This window comes from Loxodonta africana, chromosome 7, assembly GCF_030014295.1.
Source record: "Loxodonta africana isolate mLoxAfr1 chromosome 7, mLoxAfr1.hap2, whole genome shotgun sequence".
In the NCBI taxonomy this organism is placed as follows: domain Eukaryota; kingdom Metazoa; phylum Chordata; class Mammalia; order Proboscidea; family Elephantidae; genus Loxodonta; species Loxodonta africana.
In genome coordinates, this window is record NC_087348.1 from 77,670,641 (window position 1) to 77,696,787 (window position 26,147).

General features: G+C 38.1%; 1 protein-coding gene across 1 annotated transcript; it reads right to left on the reverse strand.

The window, feature by feature from the left end:
* On the reverse strand, positions 1 to 25,442 carry ZNF215 (zinc finger protein 215). The gene is made up of 6 exons (XM_023550897.2): positions 25,169 to 25,442; positions 17,750 to 18,337; positions 16,899 to 16,984; positions 15,265 to 15,397; positions 14,869 to 14,964; positions 1 to 4,847 (listed from the first exon to the last, which is right to left on the reverse strand). Exons 2-6 carry the CDS (start codon positions 18,183 to 18,185, stop codon positions 3,988 to 3,990), a joined length of 1,611 nt encoding a protein of 536 aa, XP_023406665.2. The 5' UTR covers positions 18,186 to 18,337; positions 25,169 to 25,442; the 3' UTR covers positions 1 to 3,987.
* Between the last annotated feature and the right edge of the window lie 705 nt (positions 25,443 to 26,147).

A 26,147-nucleotide genomic window follows, 5' to 3' on the forward strand; every position in this document is an offset into this window, starting at 1 on the left:
TATTCTCAATCATATGTCCTGCAAAGATTTTTTTCTAGAGTTTTTTTTTTTTTTTTAATAATTTACTTTTATTGTACACATCTTTTTACTTTGGTACATTTTGTAGTTCTTTATTAAAAGCTATTATTTATTAACTGCTTCTTATGTGCTAAGAGCTTTACATATTTAATCTCATTTAGTCTTCAAACAGCCTCATGAGGTAGGTACTATTATCCCATTTTATATATAAGGAAACTGAGACAGAGATGTTAAGTAATTTTTTGAATGTCGCACAGCTAGAATGGCTGAGATTCAAACTCAGAAATCTGTTTGAATTTACAATAACAGTGGTTAACTACCAAGCTATACTGCTTTTTTTTGACTATTTTCATCAATACTTAATTTTTTTTCTCTAAATATGCTGTATCTACTCTTACCTGAGGCATTTTTAAGTCCTATCTTGGTGTCAAAAATGTGCAGTATTGTAAATTGCTCTTACGGGGGTTTTATTGTTTTTTTTTTTTACCCAAATACTATCTCTTGGACAAAAGTATTTCCTCATTTCTGGTAGTCTGCAGAAAAAAGAAGGTAAATGATACCAATACAGATTGGCTAGAAATTAGACTCTGTTGATAATGGAAAAATAATTGGCTCAAATCTGAAGGGGGAAAAAAAACCCTACTGAGAGGTTCTCAAACTTTATCATGCATCAGAATTACTTATTAAAACACAAACTGCTGCCCCTCCCCCAGACTTTCTGCTTAATTAAGTCTTGGGTAGGGTCAAATAATTGGTATTTCTAACAAATCTCAAAAGGTATTGATACTGCTGGTCAACCAAGCAGTGACAAGTGGGATGAGCATATACTTAAAAAAAATTGCTTCCACTTATGCTGTGGATAACCAAATAGGGGACAGAAATCAATCCAAAAAGGAGAGTTGGATTTCCAAGGATGTAAATCATAGATATATCCAGGAGGAATGAGATTCACTAAAAGTCCCTTATCAGATCAGATCAGCCTGGATGCTGTATCAGTTATCTTCTATTTGCCTTTCTAGATCCACTCTCTTCCCTTCTCCACTCTGGGAGACTGACCTGAATGGACGTCAATGGGCTCCTTTGCTTCTGGCTTTGACTGGGTTTGGCCGGTGGGAAATCCTTACAGGAGACTGGAAGGTTGATTTAGACTGACGGCTTTCCTAGGTCTAAGGTTATAACTCTTACCAGAATGCCCTGTCTACATGACTTTTTCCTTCTAGTTTCTGATAATTGCTCCTTCCTCTTCCTCTTCAGGCCTAGGGATGAAACATCCATGTATTTATTGTAGTTTCCCTAAACTCTGACCACACCTTTTTAAATAGTCCCATACTATATTTACATAATATTCAGTATATATTTATATACTTAATACAGCTACATGATACATATGTAAATAGTGAATTAGCTATTCTCTTTCCACACTTGAAGTGATGATTTATGATATGCTAAGTTCTTATAAACACCTAGGTCTAATTATAATCATTTCTGTCCCAGGGATATCAAGTCCTATACTATTTTACTAGTATAGCAAGGTTACCATTTTAACCCTTGCTTTTAAAAGTGTTTATAGCTATTTTAACATGTTACCACTACAAAATAAACTTTACAATCACTCTGTGGAACAAAAATTCTGCCGAATTAATACTTGGTTAGTATTTTTTTTATAGTTTAATGTGAGGAGACTCAACAGTCCTACAATATTTTCCCCATTCAGAAACATGTTATATCTTTCTATTTATTCTAGATATTTTTTTAGGGAAGTGGGGTATATGTAATATATCTTGAATTATTTTTTAAACATAACAGGTTTTCAATTGATTTTATTAGCTTCTGCTGATGGACAACCATACTGGCAGCACGTGATTATTTCAATTAGCATTTGCAAAGCACAAATTATGGCATGGAAGCAGGAGTCAAGAAATCAAATGATGCATTGCATTGGACAAATCTGCTGCAAAAGACCTCTTTGGAGTGTTAAAAAGCAAAGATGTCACTTTAAGGACTAATGTGTGCCTGACCCAAGCCATCACATTTTCAGTCGCTTCATATGCATGAGAAAGTTGGACGATGAATAAGGAAAAGTGAAGAACTGACACCTTTGAATTTTGGTCTTGGTGAAGAATATTGAATAGACCATGGACTGCCTAAAGAACCAACAAATCTGCCTTGGAAGTATAGCCAGAATGCTCCTTAGAAGCAAGGATTGTGAGACTTTGTCTCAAATATTTTGGACATGTTATCAGGAAGGATCAGTCCCTGGAGAAGGACATCATGCTTGGTAAAGTAGAGGGTCAGTGAAAAGGAGGAAGACCCTGGGCGAGATGGACTGACACAGCGGCTGCAACAAGGGCTCAAGCATAAGGATCAGGAGGATGGCACAGGACTGGGCAGTGTTTCATTCTGTTGTATATTGGGTCACTATGAGTCGGAACTGACTCAAGAGCACCTAACAACAACAATTGTGGCATTAACAAGAATTCTACCCTTTGCCATTACCTTTTAGGATAAACTTCAAAGTTCTAAGGAAACATACAAGATCTTTTATGATCTAGCTCTCAAATCTCCCTATAGCTTCATTCCTATGTATTCCTGCTCTATTCTTCTCCAATGCCACATTCCACCCAGTGAGCTTGTTTCCTGAACATGCCATGCCCACATCCTTCAGCTGCTTTGTAGGTTTTTTTCTTTATCATCCCTCCTCTCTAATATTTCTCCCCTCTACCACACAGCTAAAAATCACAACTAATAAAAAAGTGAAATAATCGACTCAGAATACCTAAAATGAAAATGTCAGAATCCATCATATTTAACATTTCAGTATAAGTGATTCGATGATGACTGAACTACACCTCAAGAATTTCCTACAGAGTGCTTTTCCCTTGTTAGAATCCACTAAAATTTGCCTTATGTTTATATGAATTTCCATATCAATTATTTGTGTAGTGTTTTGTCCCAACACAGCTTGTCATGTAAAGGATGAATAAATGAACACAGAATAATTTTCCACATTTATTAACTCTTAGAGATTCACTCCAGTATACCTCTTCTGCTTTTGAATAAGGTATGAACTCTGACTGAAAGCCACCAGCTTCATTCAATGGGAATGTCTCCAGTATGAGTCTTTTTGGGTAGCTTAAGGCAAGTTTTTTGGCCCAAGATCCCTTTAAGATCCTAAGGTAGCCTATAGAAGAAGCAGTTCTATTGCACAGAGTATTAGGACACTTTATTGATCTTACACTGTCTGGGATAAATGATATACCTAAGGCTATGTATGTCTCTCCAGCCTAGATCCCAAAAGAGTTTTTTCTTTTTAATGCAGTTTTTAAAGAATATATATAGATGAACAAAAACAGTAAATCTATCTTCCATTGCAGTTGATAACCCTTTCCCAATTCTAGTTTCCACCTAGTTTCTACTAGGACAACCCAGGATATAATCAGGGGTGGAGTAAATGGCTGTCACTGTGGATTTTGCCATTAATTCAGAGATTTCACTCCTTAGAAGTGTCCTTCTATGTTCTCATGAACCCCGTTTTCTTGTGACTCTTTTATAAAGGAAAGTTTCAGTTTTATTAAACATCAATTCTTAGGGTATTGCTTGGCTTCTCCCTAATGTCTACTTCATCAGTAGATCAGATGAATACATATTATAGATCCCATGTATCAATTAAGGAAAAGTGAGGATAATGGACATAAGAATAATAACAAAAACTTGTATGGTGATATGCTTTAACTGTAGATCCTTGTGTCTTCATTTGGGAGCCTGGAATAACTTCCTTAAACAGATTTCTGTCCCATAACAGGCCTCTCTCCAATATTATCACATCAATTAAAGAATTCCCTCTGGCAAACATTTTCATACATTCTGTATATTCATAGGATTTCCTCCAGCATGAATTTATGGAAGCTGAATGAGTTCTGCCTTCTGACTGGAGGCAATCTTGTGTTTTTTCCTTTTACAGTACTTCTCTCAAGCATGAAGTTTTTGGTGTTTCATAAGATTTGGCCTCCTGAAGAAGGTCTTCTCACATTCCTTACATTTGAATGGTTTCTCTCCTGTATGAATCATTTGATGTCGAATAAGGGAGGAGCTCCGGTTGAAGGATTTTCCACAGTCAACACATTCATAGGGTTTATTTCCAGAATGGAGTACTTGATTTTTGTTACTGTCTTCATTCTTACTGAAATTGTTTCCACATCCATTACTTTCATAGATCTTTGCTTCAGTATGAATCTTCTGATGTCTATTAAGGTTTGTTCGTCGGTTGAATAATCTCCCACATTCACTGCATTTATACGGTTTTTCTCCTGTGTGAATGACCTGATGTCGAATAAGGGATGAACTCCGGCTGAAGACTTTCCCACATTGATAACATTCATAGGAATTCATGGTGGTATGAGTTTCTTGGTGTAGAATATCCGTACTCTGTTTCAAGGTATTCCCACATTCATTATATTCTGAATGTTGCTTACCTACTGAGTCTAAATTATATCTGAAATTGGTTTTAAATTTGTTACACTCTGGGAATCCCTTTCTCACAGGCATTCCCTGCTGTATATCACAAATAGAGTTAACCGACTTAACATTAAAGCTTTTCTCATACTCAGCACATTTAAAGTCTCTCTCCTCAGTGTGGATTGTCTTCTGAATGAAAGTTTCCTGTGGCAAATACATGTCCCAATTTTTCTGGTTTCTATATAACCAATTATCATCTTTCCAGGCATCTAAGGAAGAGAATCTGCTTGTCATAATCACTTCATGGGATGATTCTTCTCCAGAAATCCTCTGCTTTTGAACTAAATCTTGGTTTTCTGAAATAGTCTCCCTGTCTAAAGAGAAATAAAAAATCCCATGAACTAGAAAAAGAGAAAGTGCTAATTTGGAAAGGGAGTTAAACCAATACAGAATGAAAACGTGAGGCAACTTAGAGAAGAACTAAATGAGATAAAAATGTTATAAAGGGTGCTGGGAGACCATAGAATATGAAAAGAGCTATTTAAAAATACTAAAGAGAGGACATAGGGCTTTGGTAAAATATCACCATATGATCTGGGATGGGGTGGCACATCACATTTCAAGCTATCACTAATTCAAGACTAGTCTGTGAAGGTTCTACCTAGTCTTCCTTTCTCTTTTAACCCAAGTTGTTCACCAATAATAAATAAGCTCTCCTAAAATACCAATTTAATCATATCTTTAGGAATATATCTATATTTCCACGAATCATACCTTAACCAGTTAAAAGAAAATTTGTGATCATAGTGTCCCTATCCTCCACCCAGCTGCGATTACTCCCCATACTTAATGAAGGCAGAAAGAATTGTAAAATAAGGTCACGGGGAGAACATCCTTGTTCTGGTCTCAAAATCACATAAAATTCTAACATTTATGCTATATTTTTCTACTTCATTTCCTAGGATTCAAAACTTTACCTGTTCTGATTAAGACTGGGTTCTCTTTCACCTTGTCTTCTCTTTCTTTTTTTATTAGCTTCTACTTGGTATCTCCCCAACAATTTTTAAAATTAAATTTTACTGACTTCCCTTTTTTCTTTCCCACACAACTGCAGATACAATTAGTGATTCTGCCTTTTGCTCTTTATTGGTAGCCAAGTAACATCTTCAGCTTTGAGCTCTCATATATATTACTGCTCTTTGTTTTCACCAGTCTCCAGAACACCTCCACTTGACTATCTTACTTTCCTCCAACTCAGTAAATGAGAGACTGGGGTTATAGCTTTCTATGTGGAATTTCTTTCAATGCCCTGTTTTGTCTAATGAGTGATTGTTCTTCTAATATTTATACTAGAGTTCATGAAGAGACTGAGCAACCAGTCCTTCATCTCTCATATCTAATTTGTGCTTAAATACTATTATTTTATTTTATTAAAATAAATTTCGCCTCAAAGTAGCTCAAATAAATTTCGCCTCATGATACCTCCAACTTTGTAAAGAATATACCAATTAAGCCTGGTTTGGTCTAATTTCTAGCAGAAACTATCATTTGTCTGTACAATACCCAAGCTGGAAGCTACACTACTAAATCAGAACCTTCCGGAGTACATAGGAGAACACACATGCACATACTTTAAAGACAACTAAACGATTCAGATGCACAACCAGATTTCAGAACTAATGACGTAAGTGCATTAGAGACAGTAGAAGGTAAATTTGTATAGAGAATATGAAGCCAAATTTTGGCAAGCTTTGATTAAATAGTTAAAGCCTATAGATTTTAATCAATAAGCACAGGTAAGCCACTGGAGTTTGTCAGAGAGGCCAAAGGAATGTGGAGATGGTTTGGCATGGGCTGGTCTCCAGGAAAGAAGTAGGCAGAGACCCAGGACTAGGGTTATAAACTAAGGTTTAGAAAGTTCATTCTTGTTTCAGGTTAGAGGCAGGAAAAAAAATTCTTATATAACTAGTAAGATAAAGCACAGTCTGTGAATTTTAAATTAGTGGAGAGGCTTAAGTCAATGATTTAAAATCTGTTTAGTGAGAGCAAAAGGAGAACAAATTGTGGCTTAACATCATATGTAAAGCTATAACAATATTGTTGTTGTTGTTACTGCCATCGAGTTGGGTCCGACTCAAAGCAACCCTATGTACAACAGAACAAAACACTACCAAGTCCATCCTCACAAATCGTTATGCTTGAGCCCATGGTTGCAGCCACTGTGTGTCAACCTATCTCATTGAGGGCCTTCCTCTTTTTCACTGACCCTCTACTCTACTCTACCAAGCAGGATGTTCTCCTCCAGGCTTTGGTCCCTCCTGATAACATGTCCAAAACATGTGAGACAAGTCTTGCCATCCTCACTTCCCATGAGCATTCTGGCTGTACTTCTTCCAAGACAGATTTGTTTGTTCTTCTAACAGCCCATGGTACATTCAATATTCTTTGCCAACACCATAATTTAGAGGCATCCATTCTTCTTCGGTCTTCCTTATCCATTGTCCAGTATTCACATGCATATGAGGCAATTTAGTGACAATATCACTGCCACCAAAATCAAAAGATAAGGATGCCTATTACCACAATTATTTAATACTGACCTGAAATACTCAAATAATGAAAGGAAAATACATAAAACAGAAAGGAGAAATTATTAGAAAAGAAAAAGCTATTATTTGCAAACGATAATTTTCTAATGAGAAAATTCAAGAGACTCAGCCTCAAAACTATTTTATCTATTTAGAACTTTGTAAGAAGGCCAGATATAAAAATATATTTAAATATAACTATATTATAAATTATAATTATAAATTACAACATATTAATACAAAGTATCAGTAGTTTTCAGCAAATGTCTAAGAGAGCAAAAGTCACTTAGAACAACTAAGTGACTTGAAAAAAACAAAATACATGAAAGTGATTTTAAAAATAAAGTGAGGAATTTACAAGAAAAAATGAGTTGTACAAACATGAGGAGAACAACAAAGATTCACCTAGGGAAATAACAATTAAGAATTCTGATATTCAATTAATGCTGCTGGAATAATTATAGTTTTGATTACCTATTGCCTTTAATGAACTACTTTAAAACTTAGTGACTTAAAACAGCAATAATTTTACTAAATCTCACAATTTTGTGAATTGACTGAAGAGTTTTGCTCCACATGATGTTGGCTAGAGGTGGCAGCTCAACTGAGATGAAATGCCCAAGACGACTCACTCCCATGGCTAGAAGCTGATGCTGGCTGTCACTGGGAACTCAGCTGGTCTGTGCACCAGGGCACCTATACTTGGTCTCTACATGTGACCTCCTCTTCATATAACTTGGGCTTCTCACAGCATCCTGGCTGGGTTCTCAGAGGGAACATCCTGAGAAGAATTGAAAGCTGCCCATCTCTTAAAGGTTAGACCAAGAAGTGGCATAGTATCATTTCCTCCATATTCTGCTGGTTAAACAGACACAAGATCAGATTCAAGGGGAGAAAAAAAAAAAAAACTACACTTCTCTACAGAAAGAGTGTCGAAGAAATGTGCAGCCACTTTTGATCCACCACAGTCTGTCTTTTGGCCACACATTATTTATATTCTTCCCTCTTGTAAAACACATTTACCTTCTCCTAAGACTCATGAGATCTTATCCCCTATGGAATCAAGCTTGAAAGTTCAGGCTCTCATCATCTAAATTAGGTCTAGCTTTGGAAGATGCTCCTCAGGTATGGTTCTCCTCTCTGAAGACATATGAATTAGAGAATCAAGTAGTCTGTTCCCATGTGCCCAACGTACACTGGTGAGGCAGAGACAGGAAAACTACAATAGGTAGTCCCATTTTAGAAGGAGAAAAATGGAAGGCATACAACAGTAATTGGTCAATTGCAATTTTGAAATTCAGTAGGGTACATATCATCAGTTCCTTGAGTGGGTTCAGATATGCTCCCTGGGTACCGATTATCTGTGGCTTTTACTCCTGTCCTCTGATATGTCCTAAGTTTTTCATAAAAAATGGCTCCTGTTTACAGCTGAGGTTTCTCAGCCTGCTTCCTGCTTGTTCAAAGGCTTCTTTTTGTCTTAAATTGTCTGTTTCTTTCGGAAACCCTGGTGGCGTAGTGGTTAAGTGCTATGGCTGCTAACCAAAAGGTCAGCAGTTCGAATCCACCAGGCGCTACTTGGGAAGTCTATGAGGCAGTTCTACCCTGTCCTACAGGGTTGCTATGAGTCGGAATCGACTCGATGGCACTGGGTTTGGTTTTTTTTTTTATGTTTCTTTCAGTTCATGTTATTATTCCTTTAAAAATAATGTAGGATTCCTGTTTATCAGATTACAATCTATTCCATTAAGTACAAGCCATTCCAGCAAATCTAAAGACAGTTCTTCTCTACTTTGGCAGAACCATGATTCTTTGGGATACAGCACTTAATATTCTTACCCCTCTAGACTCTAGCAGATAGGGTCTAAGAGGCACAACTTAAGGTTCTTAGAAGTCATTATGCTCAGCTGATAGAACCTATAAAGATCTCCTAAAATATTTCTAAAGTTTTAACGAATAGTCTTAGAGTTGCATTCTTGAGATCTTGCCTCTGAGGCCACATTTTACTGACAGCACACTGGATTTGATCTTTTGCCCTGATACCATTTCTTCCTTTCAGTACTTTTTACCGTGGGAGATTACTGTTGGGAAATAGTTTTATTTTCAAACTCAGTAAGTCCTGGCTCTAAAATATTTCCTCTAGATTCTGCTTGAAAACTGGACACATTTCTTTACTAATCTCCTTCTGTCCTTATCTGATCATATGCAGTTAAAAGAAATAAGTTGGCACTTTCAGGATTCTCCCTGAAAGTTTCCTTAGCTAAATCCATAAGTTCATTAGGTACATCTTCTATTTCCTATGTTACTAAGATGATAGTTACCATACTTTCCATCATTACATATCTAGAGTCACCTTTTTTCCAGCTTCTAAGAAGAATTTCCTCTCTGCTTTCTAGACTTCACTAATTGTCTCCTTGGATCCCTTCCAGCTTCCATCCTCTGCCTGGTCCCAAAGCAAATATCACATATTTGGGGTTTTTATTATGGCAGTATCCTATATCCAGGTACCAGTGTCTGTTTCAGTTATTTAAAGCTATACAAGAAATCGTCTCAAAACTCAATAGCATAAAACAACAACCATTTTCTTTTGCTCACAGTTCCACATGTCAGGAATTCAGAACAGGGAATACTGGGCTGGCCTGTCTCTGTTCCACAGCATCAGAGGTCTTAAACTTTTTGTCTTAAACTGTTGCTGTTGGCTAGGGTCATTTGTCTGCATTCAGCTGATAAGATCTTAGACTGTTGCTGTTGGCTGGGAGATCCAAGAATGTTTCACTGACACCTTAATGCACTTCCGCTTGGCATCTCTCATTCCATGTGGCTAAGCTGGGCTTCTCACAAGCATGGTGATATCAGGGTAGTTGAACTCTGTACATGTATACTGACTTTCAAGAGAAAGAAGTGGGAGCTGCCAGTCCTATTAAAGGCTAGCCTTGGAACTGATACAGTGCTACTTCTGCTGCATTTTATTGCTTAAATAGTCACAGAGCCAATCCAGATTCAAGTGGTAGGGAAATAGATTAAAATCTTATGGAGAGGATAATAAAAAATCTGTGGCCACTTTTTAATCTGTCATAATCCATTTGGGAATTACTTGGGAAAATAAATTACATTCACCAAAATAAATTCCAGATTGAATGAAGCATTATGTTTAAATAATGAAATTAGAAGAAAACTGGGGAATGTGTTTCTCGGACTTGGGATAGAAAAATTCTGATGTATAAATAGATAAAAAAACAATGGGGAAAGATTTCTGATGATATAAATTTTAAAAATCTATGGCAGAACACCCAAAAGTAAAACTGAAAAAACAAAACAGAATTTAGAAATATCTCATCTGCCACTTTATCAATAAGAACTTAATATATTAATTAAAACCCCTAAATACATGTGGTCATCATGAGTTGGAATTGACTTGACAGCAACTCAGAACAGCGAAGTTTTAATAAAAAAAGGACATAACCATTCACCGAATCACAAATAACCTAAACAAATGAAATCATTTTATCTTTCTCATAAGCAAATATCTATCCCTTTTTTTTTTTTTCCTGGTTCCTATATTTTCAGAGCCCTGGTTAAGTGCTTGGCTGCTAACTAAGAGGTCGGCAGTTTGAATCCACCAGCTGCTCCTTGGAAATCCTATGGGACAGTTCTACCCTGTCCTATAGGGTCTCTATGAGTTGGAATCGGCTTGACAGCAATGAGTTTTTTATATTTGGGGATATAATGCTGGGGAAAAAAGAGATGTGGTCACTACCCTCAAGAAACATATAGCCTAGTAGGGGAGACAAAAACTCACACAGATACATGTAAAATATAATCATGACAAGAGTTGAAAGGGGGAGAATACAGTGCTGAGAGTACATAACAGAAAACAAACAAACAAACAAAAACCAGCCTACAAGAAAAGCTTCCTTGAGGAAATGTGCATCTATTTGAGTTCTGAAGGAAGTTTAGGAGTTAACTAGGTAAAGAATAGGAGAAAGAACATTCTACACAAAGAAATGGCATATGAAGAGGTACTTTTGTGGGAAGGATCAAGCCACATTCAAGGGACACCTGGAATGTGTTCCTTATGGAACTGTCTTTTTTCTCTGCTGTATCCCCAATACCTATCACAGTGTTTAGGATACAGTAGATGCTTAATATGTATCTGATTCTGACTGACTGAAAATAGATCAGTGTGGCTCAAATGCAAAGGGTGAAGGGAAGACGTGGTGTGAGATGAAGCTGGAGAAGTAGGTAGGGACTAGTATATTGTGACATAAGCAAAACTGAAATCAGTCTAATGTTTTAAGCAAGTAGGTCACAAAGTGTGATCTCTCTGATTGCATTGTGCCTCAAATACTGGTGGGGGAAAAAAAGACAGATAAAAAGGTGTGCCAAGATCTACTATTAAGATAAATTAAGAGGTTACAGCAATAGTTCAGGTAAAAGATGATGGTACATGGACTAGGGTAGTGTTACTGTAGGTGGAGAGAAATAGACACATTCAAGAGATATTTAGGAGGTTAAAACAGAAACAAACGTAGAAAGATTAGAGAGGTGAGGGAGAAAAAAGAGAGAGAGAGAAAAGAGAAGAAGGCTATCAAGGAAAATACTTAAACTACATCTTGTATAACTAGATGGACAGCAGTGCAATTTACTCAGATGGGGAACGATGGAAGAAGACTGGAAAAGAAAAATCACAAGCTCACTTTTAAGGAACTCAAGACATCTAAAAGAAATGTCACGGCGCATACAAATCTTCAGCTCAGAGAAGAAGCCCAAACTGAGGATATTTATTTGTACGTCATCTATGTATGTGTGGCAACTGAAGCTGTAGCTGTGGATCAGGTAACCTAGAGAGGAAAATACGGAGTAAGAAGGGAACACAAAATAAGATCAAATGTTGAGGGCTCTGGTGTTTATTGGATAGCTAGAGGAAGGTAAGTCTGCAACATACACCAGTGAAATAGCCAGAAAAGAAAAAAGAAAATCACAAGCACACAAGAAGCTAAGAGTGTTTAAGACTGGAGGAATAGTTAACAGCATCACTTGCTGTCAAGAAGTCAAGTGAGATAAGGTACGAAAAAGTATCCACTGGAGTTGGCTACAGTAGAGTCATTAAAATACCTTAGCAAGAAGTGTTTCCGATCAATGTTTGGACATAAGAGCTAAACTGGAATGGGTTGAGGAACAGGAGGTAAAGAAATGAGAAAACCAAGTATAAAAACTCCTTAAAAGTTCATCTGTAAAGAAGCGGTTAGCAATACAGTGGTAGTTAGAAGAGGGTGCGGGCTTGAGAAAAAAACTTTTAAAATCAGTAATGACTTAAAAGTGTTAAAAAGTTGATGGAAGGGTGAGGCAAAAATGGTGAAAATAAAAGGGAGAGAAAATTGTGAGAAATGGAACTCAACGGATGATGTAAGGGAGAGTACACCTTAGGATAGAATAATTTGCCTGTCGAATTAATACAGATTTTAGGTGAACAATACCCAGCGTTTGCTAGGCTGGAGGGAAGTGAGGCGCTCATTCACTATAAGTGAGAGTATGAACTGGTATAACCTTTCTGTAGACAATTAGCATAATGTATTAAGAAAGTTAAATATACCCTTTGACCCCGAAGTTCCTCTTTAGTAAGGTATTTTATGGAAGAAATTACACATGCCTGAAAAATTGGCAACAAACTAAATGTCCAGCAATGAGGGAGGGGAATGGTTAAGTACATCACAGCGCACGCAGTGTATGATGGAATGTTATACGGGAATTAGCAACCACATTTTCACAGACTATTTAGTAAAACAGGTAACTGCTCATGATACTATATTAGGTAAAAAGAACAGAATGTGAAACCACATGTTCCTGATGATTCGAATTGTACAGAAAAAAAAAAACACAAACCGCTCCATTACCAACACAAACAAAAAAATGGCTTAAGGAAACAAACCAAAATGTTACTACTGCCTAGCTCTGGGTAGTGAGGTGATGGCTGACTTATATTCTACTTATATTCTTCTTTATGCTTTTCTGTACATACTAAAATTCATATTATGCACAATAATTTTATACTCACAAAATATTAATAACAATAAAGAGGTAAAGTAAGATTTTGCTGAAGATCATTCAAAAACGGCTGCAGCAGTAAATCAACAGGGAACTGCCAGAAATTCAGGCCGCTTTCAGAAGAGGACGTAGAACCAGGGATATCATTGCTGATGTCAGATGGATCCTGGCTGAATACCAGAAAGATGCTTACCTGTGTTTTATTGACTATGCAAAGGCTTTCAGCTGTGTGGATCATAACAAATTATGGTAACAGCAAAAAACGGAAATTCCAGATCACTTAATTGTGTTCATCAGGAACCTGTACATAGATCAAGAGGCAACTGTTTGAACAGGACAAGGGCGTACTGCGTGGTTTAAAGTCAGGAAAGGTGCTCTTCAGGGTTGTATCCTTTCGTCATACTTATTCAATCTGTACGTTGGGCAAATAAATAATCAGAGAAGCTGGACGATATGAAGAAGAATGGGGCATCAGGATTGGAAGAAGACTAACAACCTGAGATATGCAAATGACATAACTTTGCTTGCTGAAAGTGAAGAGGACTTGAACCACTTACTGATGAATATCGAAGACCACAGCCTTCAGTATGAATTTCACTTCAACATAAAGAAAACAAAAATCCTCACAACTGGACCAATAAGCAACATCATGATAAATGGAGAAAAGATTGAGGTTGTCAAGGATTTCATTTTACCTGGATCCACAAGCAACACCCATGGAAGCAGCTTTCAAGAAATCAAAAGACACATTGCATTGGGCAAATCTGCTGCAAAACACCTTTTTAAGTCTTGAAAAGCAAAGATGTCACCTTGAAGACTAAGGCGACCCCGACCCAAGCCATGTTGTTTTTAATCGCCTCTTTGCATGTAAAAGCGGGACAATGAATAAGGAAGGCCGAAGAGGAATTCACACCTTTGAATTGTGGCGTTGGCGAAAAATATTGACTATACGATGGACTGCCAAAGAACCAACAAATCTGTCTTGCAAGAAGTACAACTAGAATGTTCCTTAGAAGCAAGGATGGTGAGACTTTGTGTCACATACTTTGGACATGTTATCAGGAGGGATCAGTCCCTGGAGTAGGACATGACACTTGGTAGAGGGTTAGTGAACAAGAGGAATATGCTGAACGAGATAGACTGACATAGTGGCTGCAACAATGGGCTTAAGCCTAACAATGATTGTGGGGATGGCACTGGACCAGGCAGTGTTTTGTTCTGTTGTACATAGGGTCGCTAAGAGTCAATCTGACCTGACGGCACCTAACAACAACAACATAGTAAAAGAACAAAAAATTGTAAGATTGCTAGAAGTCATTCCAGTATAAAGCAGAGTTTTTGTTTCCTTTAAAAGGAAGAATATCATTCAATGTTAGGTTGGCTAATGTTTGTTTATACAGCACTTACCGTGTGCCAGACACTACTTTAAATGTGTCACACATATCAACTCATTTAATTCTCACAATAAACCAGCGAGTAACTCCATGTTACAGATGAGAACACTAGAAGAAAGGTTGTCCCAGGTCACACAGCTTTATATGTGTGTGCTTCTAACCCATGACACTATTTTGTTTGTCCACATATGAAAAAGAACCTATGAACAAACAGCAATGACGACTTTTTTTTCTTCAAAGGTTAGGTGGTTTTGTTGCCACCTCTCCAACTAACAACTCCAAGGTCATCATTAACTGGCTGGGTTACACATTGTCTGCATGTTCAGTAAAGAAAAATTTCTTATGATGCCTCATATTTGCCTTGTTCTTACCAAAAACAGTCCTTCCTGGGATTTCTCCCTCCATTATCTGTGGTTTTTCCTTATTCTTCAACTTGGAAATCTCAACTGGTTTGGAAAGTAGACGCTCTGTTATGGATAAAAAAAATAAAATGTGATAACATGGGGAAAGAATCCCATCCCAACCCACTGGTCTAAGAGCTTTTGAAAGATAAGGCCAGGAGAATCTCATGGACCTGTAGGTTTCTGGCTCTATATCAGAAATAACTTTTAACCAGATACAGCAGGAAAATTTGCTATTGTGCCCAAAGGAAATTAGGAAACTTGACCCAAACCCAAATGCACTTAACCACTTCAGCAGTGCTATAGTTGTTAATAATAGGTGAAGAGACTACTAATGAGTAGATTAGGTAAATACACAGAAGCCACCTTTACGCAATGAATTCAGGTTCCTGTAGTTCTCCAGCATCACATCCCTGTACAGGTTCTTTACAGCAGGGTCCAGTTGTCCCCACTCTTCCTCGGTGAATTCCACAACCACATCTTTGAATGTCACTGGTTCCTAAACATTACATTCCTTTTTAATCAAAGATTACTCCCAAAAATATTACAGGAGGGAGAATGAATTTGGGAAGAACAGGGTAGATGGCCAGAATACATCAGAAATTGTTAGGACAATGTTTAGGGTTCTATGTGATGAAATTTATATTGTAATAGGAACCAGTCGACTTGGTGCTATTATACTCTGAGAGTTGCAAAAGGAAAAGCCAAGTGTAGTCCTTTGTCTAAATTAGCTTAAACTTTGGTTGAGGAGAATGAGATAGTTGAAATAATCGTGAAACAAAAGATTACACTAGAGTACAAAGAACTTTCATTAAAGGAGTTTGGAATAGGAAGAATTTAAGGCAGATTTGAGCAAACTTTGTAACGAAGATACAGGCTCTTCTAGGAGAAGAGTTAGGGCATTTTCTCCAATTGAGAATGCAGCCTGTTAGCACCTTTTCATTAGTGTTTCGCAGCCCAATGTCTCCTTGTCAGAGAGGCCTTCTCTGATCATCCAAAGTAGCCTCCTTCCTAATCAGCCTCTACCACATTATCCTTAATTCTTTGTAGTAATTTATTCCTATCTGAAATTATTTTATTTGCTTGTGCTTATCTATGTACCTCTACTAGAATGTAGTCTTCACAAAGGCAGGGATTTTATCTTGTCTACCATGATATTTCCAGCCCTTTGAAAAGTGTCTAACATATTAAAAAAAAAAAAAAAAAAATTAGGCACTGCATAAATACTTGTTATTGAATAAATTGCCTCTTGTTTCATAAGGGCTCTCATACTATCACTTGTTTCACTTCCCTCTCCTGCATCCACAACCTTGTCTTTATTGGCTCCTTCCATCACACTGAGATACACAAATCTCTTCCCTTTCTCTCCTTCAGAGTCAGTCTTTGTAAGTTGTCCACGTTAAGTTTGTCTATTTCCTCATCTTCTCTCTCCTCAACCTACTGCAAGCAGACTTCTAGCCTCATGGTATGCTTATTAACATTTCCATGATGATAAATGAATAGACACTACCCAAGCTGTATTTTCCTGACCCTTTAAAGCATTTCTCCTTGAATCTTCCTATCCTTTGCTCTCAGTGACATTGTATTTTTCTGGTTTTCCTCTACCTCTTTGGTCTTTTCTTTTCAGTATCCTTGCGGTTTCTTCTATTCTTGCCCATTAAATGACATTGCTTAGGATTTTGCCTTTGGTCCCTTTCACTTTTAATTCTAAACATTCACTGGGTGGGCTCTATTCCTATAGCTTCAATTACTTTCTATATTCTTGAGGGATCAGATGCACAGGGACTATACAAGGTTAAGAGAAAATATTTTCCAAAGAGTGTATTACCAATCTATAATTCTGTAGCATCATCTTATGTACCAATGTCCTGAGGGAGAATAAGAATCTCATGTCCTCAGATGGAACAATGTTTAGCAAAAGTTCAAGGACCAAAAACATAAAAGCAGGTCACATTAGAGAAGACCACACATTTTCAGTAAAGAGTGGAATCCTAATTCACCTGGGATTTGCCTGTCATTGAGTCAGCTTCTGTTTCCTCCTCCTTGATGCTCTCCTTCTGGAGGATAGAATCCTTACAGGGTAGCTCTGAGGAAAATGAAGGTAAAATATTAGGAAGATAATTTTGCCCTAAAGCAACTTTTAATGATTAAAGTGATGGCTTTAACATAGTTATTAATAAGAACATGCCATATAATTATTGTATTATTTTCCCCACAAAATCTGCTACTTACTCTCCATTCATGCAGGCAGAACATGTGAGAGTTTACATCAAATCTCATTCCACTCATACCTCATATCTAGTCAATAGTTCCTGAAGATTCCAACTCTTCTGTTTTCCTAATGCTCCCTCATTATCTATCACCTGATCTATTACAACAGTCTCCTAACAGGTTTTCCTAGTTCCAGAACCCTCAGATCCACCCTCTACACCAGAGGTCAATAAACTTTTCTTTAAAGGGCCAGACAATAAATTCTTTAGAGTTTGTGGGCCCCACAGTCTCTGTTACAACTACTCAACTCTGGCTATAGTGTGAAAGCATCCATAGATAAAACGTAAATGAATGGATGGCTATGTTCCAATAAAACTTTATTTACAAAAAAATTTGTAACATGGACCATGGTTTGCTGACTCCTGCTCTTTACCGATGCCAACATATTTTTAAAGGCAAACCAGATCCTTTTTTCCTCCTGTGAGATCTATTTGTGTTGCCTGTAGAATAAAGTCCATTCTTCTTAATATGATAATACAAAGTCCTTCATAATCTGGCTCTTGACACTCTCCAACATTGGAAAAAGATAACTTCACGTGGAACAGCCAACTATTCTAACCCCAATTTTCTATATTCTTACCTTCATCTTTAAGCATTTCAATCACATCCTCTAAGTGGGTCACCACCTCTTCGCTGCTCTTTGGATGTTGTAATTTCACCCAAGTCCTGACCTCTTCAGGGAGAATTGTGAGGAACTGTTCCAGCACCAATAACTCTAATATCTGATTCTTTGTATGAATCTCTGGTCTCAGCCACTGAATGCAGAGCTTCCAGAGTTGGCTTAGGGATTCATAAGGCCCAGCGGCTTCGAGATACTGGAACTGTCTGAACTTTTGACGAGAGGCCTCAGAGTCATACATCTCCATTATTTGCATGGTGTCCTTCTGCCAAGACACATCTGCTCTCAGGACCTCACTTTGTTCACACAGAGCTAGGTTTTGAGGCTTTGAGATGGCCATCAGCTCTTTCAGAGGCTGCATCATCCCAGACAGAATCCCACTGTAGTTCAAATTCATCTTTCCAGAGGATTCCAATAATTCTCAAGCTTGGGCTTGGCACCTGTGTGCTATATACTATATGCAGTGTGGTTTGACCCAAGTTATATCTCAGTAAGCAGAAAAGTTCCAGAAGCTTCAGATACAAAGTCAATATTCAGGTACCTGAGAGACTGTAAAAAGATACAAATACGACCCATAGATAAAGAACATGCATTAGTGTTGGGCTGAGAGATAAAATAGTACAAATAATATTCTTAAATTACCTAAGAAAAAATAAGTATTGTGGACTCTCCTTCCACTCTTGTTTTACTTTTTTAGAACTGGAAAATACATTTTGTTTCCCTCAACCTCCCGCCAAAGAGAAAGACGGAGAAAGAGGAAAATACTCAAATAGACATCTCCCTCAGTGATAAAAATACACCTGTGCTTTTTAAAAAGCCTCATAATTTAATGGCAATTAGTTTTTTTTTTTTTGGTACTAGGTTAACAATCCCTTCTTTAAAGTTAAGCAAAATAAATTATCAGGCAGGATTTTCAGGTTATTAAGGCTTTGGGCCAAGCTCAAAGCCATTGCCACTGAGTCGATTGCGACTCATAGTGACCCTACAGAACAGAGTAGAACTGCCCTATAGGGTTTCCAAGGAGTGGCTGGTGGATTCGAACTGCTGACCTTTTGGTTAGCAGCTGAACACTTAACCACTGCTCCACCAGGGCTCCAAGATTTCCCTGAAAAACCTCTTCCAAGCCTCTCATTAAAATACCGATAAAGTAATATGAAACGAGTAAAACTGGCAATAGCATTACAAATTAAGGTAAGAGACAATTATAAAAAAATATTAGAATGAATTTCTGCGAACTACTTCATTGCTAAAAAGTGCATTCCTAGACTATAATAATTAAGAGTTTTTATTTGCTAAGAATTTACTACTGGCCAGTCTGCAATGTCCACAAGGTATTCTAAGACTCAACTGAACGTTTAGACTCACAAGACTACTGTAAGTCACATCTGGAACCAGTTTACTAAGAAGGTTATGGAACAGAAACAGCTTGCCACCAGGGGCATTTTTTCCCACAGTGGAAGTACTCACAGAGTATAGCTCAGGTGCAAGGAGATCAGGCCCACATGGGTGGTTGTGGGGGTTTACCCTGACTAAAAAGCCTGCCTGCAGGAACTAATATCTTTTGTAACAAGTCCATAAGCACAGCTTTCAGGGTTCCTTCAAATGGCTTGCCCAACTATAAGCAAGTCCAAATAATGGCTTCCTATTTTTATTTTATCCAATTTGTTGTTTTGATCCAATTTATGGAAACCCTGGTGGCGTAGTGGTTAAGTGCTACAGCTGTTAACCAAGAGGCTGGCAGTTCAGATCCGCCAGGCACTCCTTGGAAACTCTATGGGGCAGTTCTACTCTGTCCTACAGGGTCGCTATGAATTGGAATCGACTCAATGGCAGTGGGTTTGGTTTCTTTTGGTCATCCAATTTATAGTTTCCCCAGTCTGGATGCAATTTACCATTCAGTGGTCATTTTTATTATAAGCATTGTTGCCTAGTGACATAGCTGACATTTTACCCTTTCAAAATTTCCAAGAAAATAGAACTAGAATTGAGGGAAAGTCAAATCATCATGTAAAATGGGAAAAAAAAAAGTTTTAATCTTTTAACCACAGATAATCACTGTGCTAAGTGCTTCACAAATATTATCATAGTCTTTTTTTATAACTTTAATGAGGTAAGTATTAATATTTACATTTTATAGATGATATAGGTGAAGCTCAGAGAGGCTAGGTAACTTTACTCAATGTCACAAAGTTTTTAAGTGGCAGAGTAGGGATTTGAACACATACCTGGCTTAAACAGCTTCCTTGTAACCACTACATTATGATACTTTAAGCCCCCAAATATAGAAGCTCCACTTTCAGACCCAGACCAAAGAAACAGAGCATCAAATAAGGTAAACATTTTAAGTCAGTTTCCATTCTCTACGCCTAACTCAAAAATACAAGGACTACCTTGACAAGTAAACAGGTAGCAGTTAGCATAACTCTGCTAAAAATTGAGTTGGTCTTAGCAAGAGTTCTACTTAAACACACAAAACATACATAGCATCCCCATTAGTTAACAAATTTGTCTACGTGAGGTACAAACTTTAGCAGTCACCAGTATGGTAGGCAGTAAAAGGACAGCTATGGCATTTACTTGTCAAAGATTAATGAAAACAGGAGTAGGAATTAGGAACAATGCTGGGATCAACTTATGCTGAAGTAATACAGTATTTCCTGTGCTACAGTAGTTAGGAAACTGTAAACCACATCTGATTTTATAGCTTAGTCAGATCCCTGAAAACCCTGCTGTTGTTATGTGCTGTCAAGTCAATTCTGACTCATAGCGACCCTATATGACAAAATAGAACTTCCCCATAGAGTTTCCTAGGCTGTGATCTTTATGTGACAGGTTGGGAGGTTTCTTCTCCCCTGGAGCCACTGCGTGGGTTCCAGCCTCGGACTTTTTGGTTAGCACTCAAACACTTAAGTATTGCACCACCAGGGCTCCTTAAAAGTCAGATTAGGGTCCTATTAATTTAAAAATAAAGAAATAAATAAAAAGGAAAACCTTCTGCAATGATACAAACAGATGGCATAAACCCCTCCAAGCCAGTGGTTCTTGGTGGTTTTGTCCCCAGGGGACATTTGGCAACGTCTGGAGATATTTTTGGTTGTCATAACTGAGAGTTGCTAATGGCAGCTAGTGGGTGGAAGCCAGGGATGCTACTAAGTATCCTACAATAAACAGGATAAAATTAAAAAAACAAAACCCTTTGCCATCCAGTCAATTCCAACTCATACTGACCTTATGGAACAGTAGAACTGCCCCATACTGTTTCCAAGGAGCGGCTGGTGGATTTGAACTGCCGACCTTTTGGTTAGCAGTCGAGCTCTTAACTATTGTGCCACCAGGGCTCCAATAAACAGGATAGATCCCCAAGAAAAAATTCTTGGGCCTGTGTCAATACTGTCTAGGTTGAGAAACCCTGCTTTAGGCAATATATAGAGGCCGAGAGTACAGACTTTGGAATAATACAGATAGGAGTTTAAATCCCACTCTACTAGTTACTACATGTATGTCCTTGGGTAAATAATTTAACCCAAACTTGAGTCTCCTCAACTGTAAAATGGGGATAACATAATCCATATGATAGAATTAAACGGATTAAAAACACTCATCTCACTTCTTGGCACATACTAAGCACTGAGCACATGTGTACCTGTGTGTTAGCAGATCTTACAATTTGGCCAAAAGTTTGGGCACAAAAGTATTTCCTGACCCTGTGTATTGACAATGCCCACCTGCGTAGATCATTCAAAGATTAGTAGACAGGGTGGGAAGAGCATATATGGAGAACTATGAAAAAACAGCACAGTAGAAGAAAAAAGGCACAATGCTCAAGAGTCACAGCAAGTGAACATTTTAAAATGTATCTTTTTTTAAAAATATGGAACTGTGGAAGTGAGTACAGCCTATAAGACTAAAGGCAAAAGAAACCGTATATAAGCACTGCACTGTAGTTGATAAAAGTTGTTTCCCGTGGTGGTATGGGTTGAACAGTTCTGACGCCACTATACATGTTTACTGAAATTGACCAGTTAAGTAAATGGATGGCAGATGATGGAAGCCAGGTTTCTCAGTGTTTGAGTAGGAGTTTTACAAATAAGCAAGGGGAGGTACTACAATGATCCATGTGGTAATAAAGTTGGAGATATCAGTATAAACTCATGTTTATCTTAATACAGATATAATATATACACAAAGAAATATATATATATACATATGAGCCCTGGTGGCAAAGAGGTTAAAGTGATTGACTGTTAACCAAAAAGTCAGCAGTTAGAAACCACCAGTGTTTCTGCAGAAGAAAGATGTGGCAGTCTGCTTCTGTAGAGGTTTACAGCCTTAGAAAACCCTATGGGGCTGCTATGAGTTGGAATGTACTCAATGGCAGTGAGTTTTTTTCTTTTTTAAAATATGTATACAAGGGTTAGCACACACATATACATTCCCTTGCTCTATCAACTAAGATGGCCTAGAAGCAAGGACACTTCAGTAGCAACAAGCACACTTAGAACCCAGATCTTGCTTTTTAATACCTTTTTTTTTTTTATCCAATAAAAGAAACAAGGCTTCTTGGAGATATGGCTGATTCTAGGACTGGTGCAGGAAATATATAAGACAAGCCTGGAATATCTTTTAATGCCAGAAAAGTAAGGAAGAGCTAAAAAAAAGAGACAAGTGAAAAAAAAGCACAACAAACTAGAAAACCCAGAAAACTATTAACAACAACAAAACACCAAAAACAAACAAAAAACTCCATATTTAGTGGAGTATGTCAAAGGGACACAGGAGCTAACTGAAAGAGTTCTAAATGGCCATAGACGAAACAATTTAAGCAACAGAATAAATAAAGCAGTTCTGGATTATAACTCAAAAAATAAAATAAATACTCATGAGTCCATACTGATATAAATGATTGAATAAATAAATAAACAGGGAAGAGACAAATCTCCAGTCTAGAATTCCAGATAATTTATGTAGCTACTCTGCCTACAAGGAGGTGATGTGTAACTCTCCACTCCTTAAGTGTGGGGTCCAGACAGTGACTTTTTTCCAAAGAGTATAATACAGACAAGAGGGAAAAGAGTGAATTCACGGTAGATAAACACTACCTCAGCCAGGTGGTCAAGGTTATCATTGTATGTTCAAAGTCTGTACCCTTAATATGATGTGATCAAAATGGCACTTGATCTCTGTGACCTTCTTCCCAACAACCATAACCCCAGTCTAATTATGAAAAAAACATCATATGATTCCCGGTTGAGGGTTTTTTCCATAATACCTGACCAGGACTCACAAAAACTGTCAAGATCATCAAAGACAAAGAAAGTCTGAAAAACTGTCACAGCCAAGAGGAGACTAAGGACATACGACAACTAAATGCAATGTGGTATCCTGATTGGATACTAGATCAGATAAAGGGCATTAGGTAAAAATTAAAGAAACATGAATAAAATGTGGACTTTAGTTAATAATGTATCAATATTGGTTCATTAATTGTAGAAAATGCAAGATTAAAAAAAAAAAAAAGTTGCCATCCTATCTCTTCTGACTCATAGTGACCCTACAGGACAGAGTAGAACTGCCCCATAGATTTTCCAAGGAAAGCTTGGTAGATTTGAACTGCAGACCTTTTGGTTAGCAGCCAGTTCTTAAGCACTGTGCCACCAGGGTTAATACTAAGGGAAACTGAGTGTATATGGGTATACAGGAGTTCTCTGTAGTATCTTCAAAATTTTTCTGTAAATCAAAAACTGTCCTAAAATTTAAAAAAAGTTTATTAAAAAGTTAGAAGACACTTGCTGGTGTCCTTAAATTTAAAACGATGCTTCACAGCCTTATGAAACAGATTAGGGAGTCATTTGATAAAATAGGGCGAGATAAAGGTAAATATGAACAGAGTTGCATAAGTTAAGAAATTAATGCAGGGAAACTCAGAATGGATGAGCTGACTTAAAATCTTCATCTGAAGCAGTAAGGAGCGCTAGGATACTTCACTGAACCAGCAATGTGATGGGCAAACCTAAACACCTCTCCCAAATATGGAGGTAAAAGGAAAACAAAATTTTTATGATGAAAAACATATTAAAGCCACATAATTTCTTTTTTTCAAATCAAAGTGATACATGCATAGAGCAAAAGAAAAAAAAACAAACAAACAGGACATAAAAACTTTTATGGTGAAAGTCAACAGTCTCCCACAGTACCCATCCTTCTATGTCCATATTTACTCCACAGAGGTAATTCTTTGAAAATTTTTAGTCTTTTCCCTCTTTTAGCTATAGGAGATTTCCTTCACTTGACTGTCTACATTTTCTTTTTTAATTTCCACCAGTCATATTTTAAATTTCAGAGCTCTTTCTTGTTCACTGACGGTTCTTTTCCCACTGCTATGTGCTTGTTTGTTTGTTGCAATATCATTTCAAATTTCTGAGAGGATTCTAGTTATAGTTTTCTATTAAATCCCCCTTTTCCTCTATGGCCAGGGTTTCTGTTTATCTTGGTTTTTAGACATCTTGAAGTTGATGACGGGACTCAGCCAGTGCCACTGTAAGGTAGGAATCAAGAACATAGGTGGCAAGAATCTGGTGGGTTAGATTACTGTTACAGACAAGGTTTGAAGGCTTCTATTGCTCAAAGAATTTGAACGGGTGCTGATGCGGGGGGGGTTGACTGTAACTTTCTGAGACCAACCGACTCACTGCCATCAAGTCGATTCAACTTTCTGTGAAGGGGGTTGTTTTTAATCGAATTGGGCATAGGTAGGGCAGTAGCTTTAGGTGGGAGAGCCTTGCCAGATTTGCTTAGATAAAGAGAGGCAGTTTGCAAATAAATGCCTGAAACCAGAAAGAAAACAAAAAGATGGAGGTTTTTATATTTTAGGTGGTGGCCAGCAACAATTGGGAATGCAAAGGAAGGTGAAATTAACTTCCATTTTACTTTCTAGTTGTTTGATCCAGTGTCACATTTGGTATTTCCAAGAAGCATTAGTATCGGCCATTTCAGAACCAGTTGATCAAGATATATTTCCCAAGTTAAGCGTCTGGAGATTGCCCCCATTATAAAATGGAAAAGGGGACAGCAGTGAAGTTAAATTACTGGTTTAACAGAACTAGATTTAGAAACCAGCCTTCTTGTTGACCACTTCTAATCCTCCTTTCCTCTGCTCTCACTCACTTCTAACTTCCTTCCACACCTCACATTCTCCTTTCCGCAGCAAACGCTTTCTTCCTCTCCATGGGCTCGCGCCCTCCTTCAGATTTTCGGGCAAAGACTAGGAGGGCGGTGTTGGAATTCGGCTGAGAATATTTACATAGCAAAAGCCGAGGAGAACAAGGATGATTCCCAGTTCCACGCACCCCCGTCCTCACTGCCCACTGCCCCGGGTAATACCTGCGAGCTCAATCACAGTCAGGTGCCAGCTCCGAGAGGAGCCGCAGAAGTCGTCGTCCTGGAAGGTGCCGGGAGCTGGCGTGGCAGCCACGCTAGAATTGAGTCCAAACCGCCCCTTAAACGCCGCTGCCGTCTAGGAATTTTAGAAAAGCCGCCATCCCAAGCCGCGCCGAGGACCGCCTTCGCGCACGCGCATCAGCTGCAGAAGCCGTACCCGGAAGCTCCAGCGGTGTGGGTCTGTAAAGCTTTGCCGGGGCACTTCCCTGTCCTTCTTGAGACGAATCCCGCCGCTCTCCTCAGCCCCCTTCTACTCTGTAGACAAGTACCTTACTCTGGTGCTAAGAATGGAATCACTCTGCCCTTCTGGTGGGTTCGGAGAGTACGTATCAAACTTCAGTCTCTTGCCCCATCCTATCAGGGAATATTGGACAAAATCTTTCTTGCCCGTTTGCCTGGAACCAAAAACAGTGACCTAAGTTCGACAAGACAGCGATATATTGCATGGCTTTCACTGACTTATTGATTGATCGATCCATTCATTTATTTGTGCATCTGGTAAAGGGTCTTGCAGAAGATCCCAAGTATAGTTTTGTCGTGTTAAATATGAGGTGCCTTGGCACTGGGGTTGTGGGGGGTTGTAATGTCCAAGAGGAGTTGGCGCTTAGAGTAGGACTACCAAAAAAACCAAAAGCAAACCCATAGCCGTGGAGTCGATTCCGACTCATAGCCACCCTATAAAAAGAGCAAAACTGCCTCATAGGGTTTCCAAGGAGCGCCTGGTGGATTCTAACTGCTAATCTTTTTGTTAGCAGGTGTAGCACTTAAATGCTATGCCACCAGATTTTCCTGTCTAGGACTAAAAAAAAAAAAAAAAAAAAATTTGTGTCAATTCTGGAAAGATGGTAACTGATGTTGTGATTAGGGTTGAGATTGCAGGGGTGTGGGAGAGGAGGGGAGAGGGGAGAATATAGAGTAAAAA

Coding starts and splice junctions, on each gene's coding strand:
- ZNF215 (XM_023550897.2), bottom strand. CDS start 18,185: ATGAATTTGAACTACAGTGGGATTCTGTCTGGGATGATGCAGCCTCTG. Junction 15,398..16,898: donor CAATGACAGGCAAATCCCAG/GTGAATTAGGAT, acceptor TGTAATGTTTAG/GAACCAGTGACATTCAAAGA. Junction 4,848..14,868: donor CCCAGGAAGGACTGTTTTTG/GTAAGAACAAGG, acceptor ATTTCTCTTTAG/ACAGGGAGACTATTTCAGAA.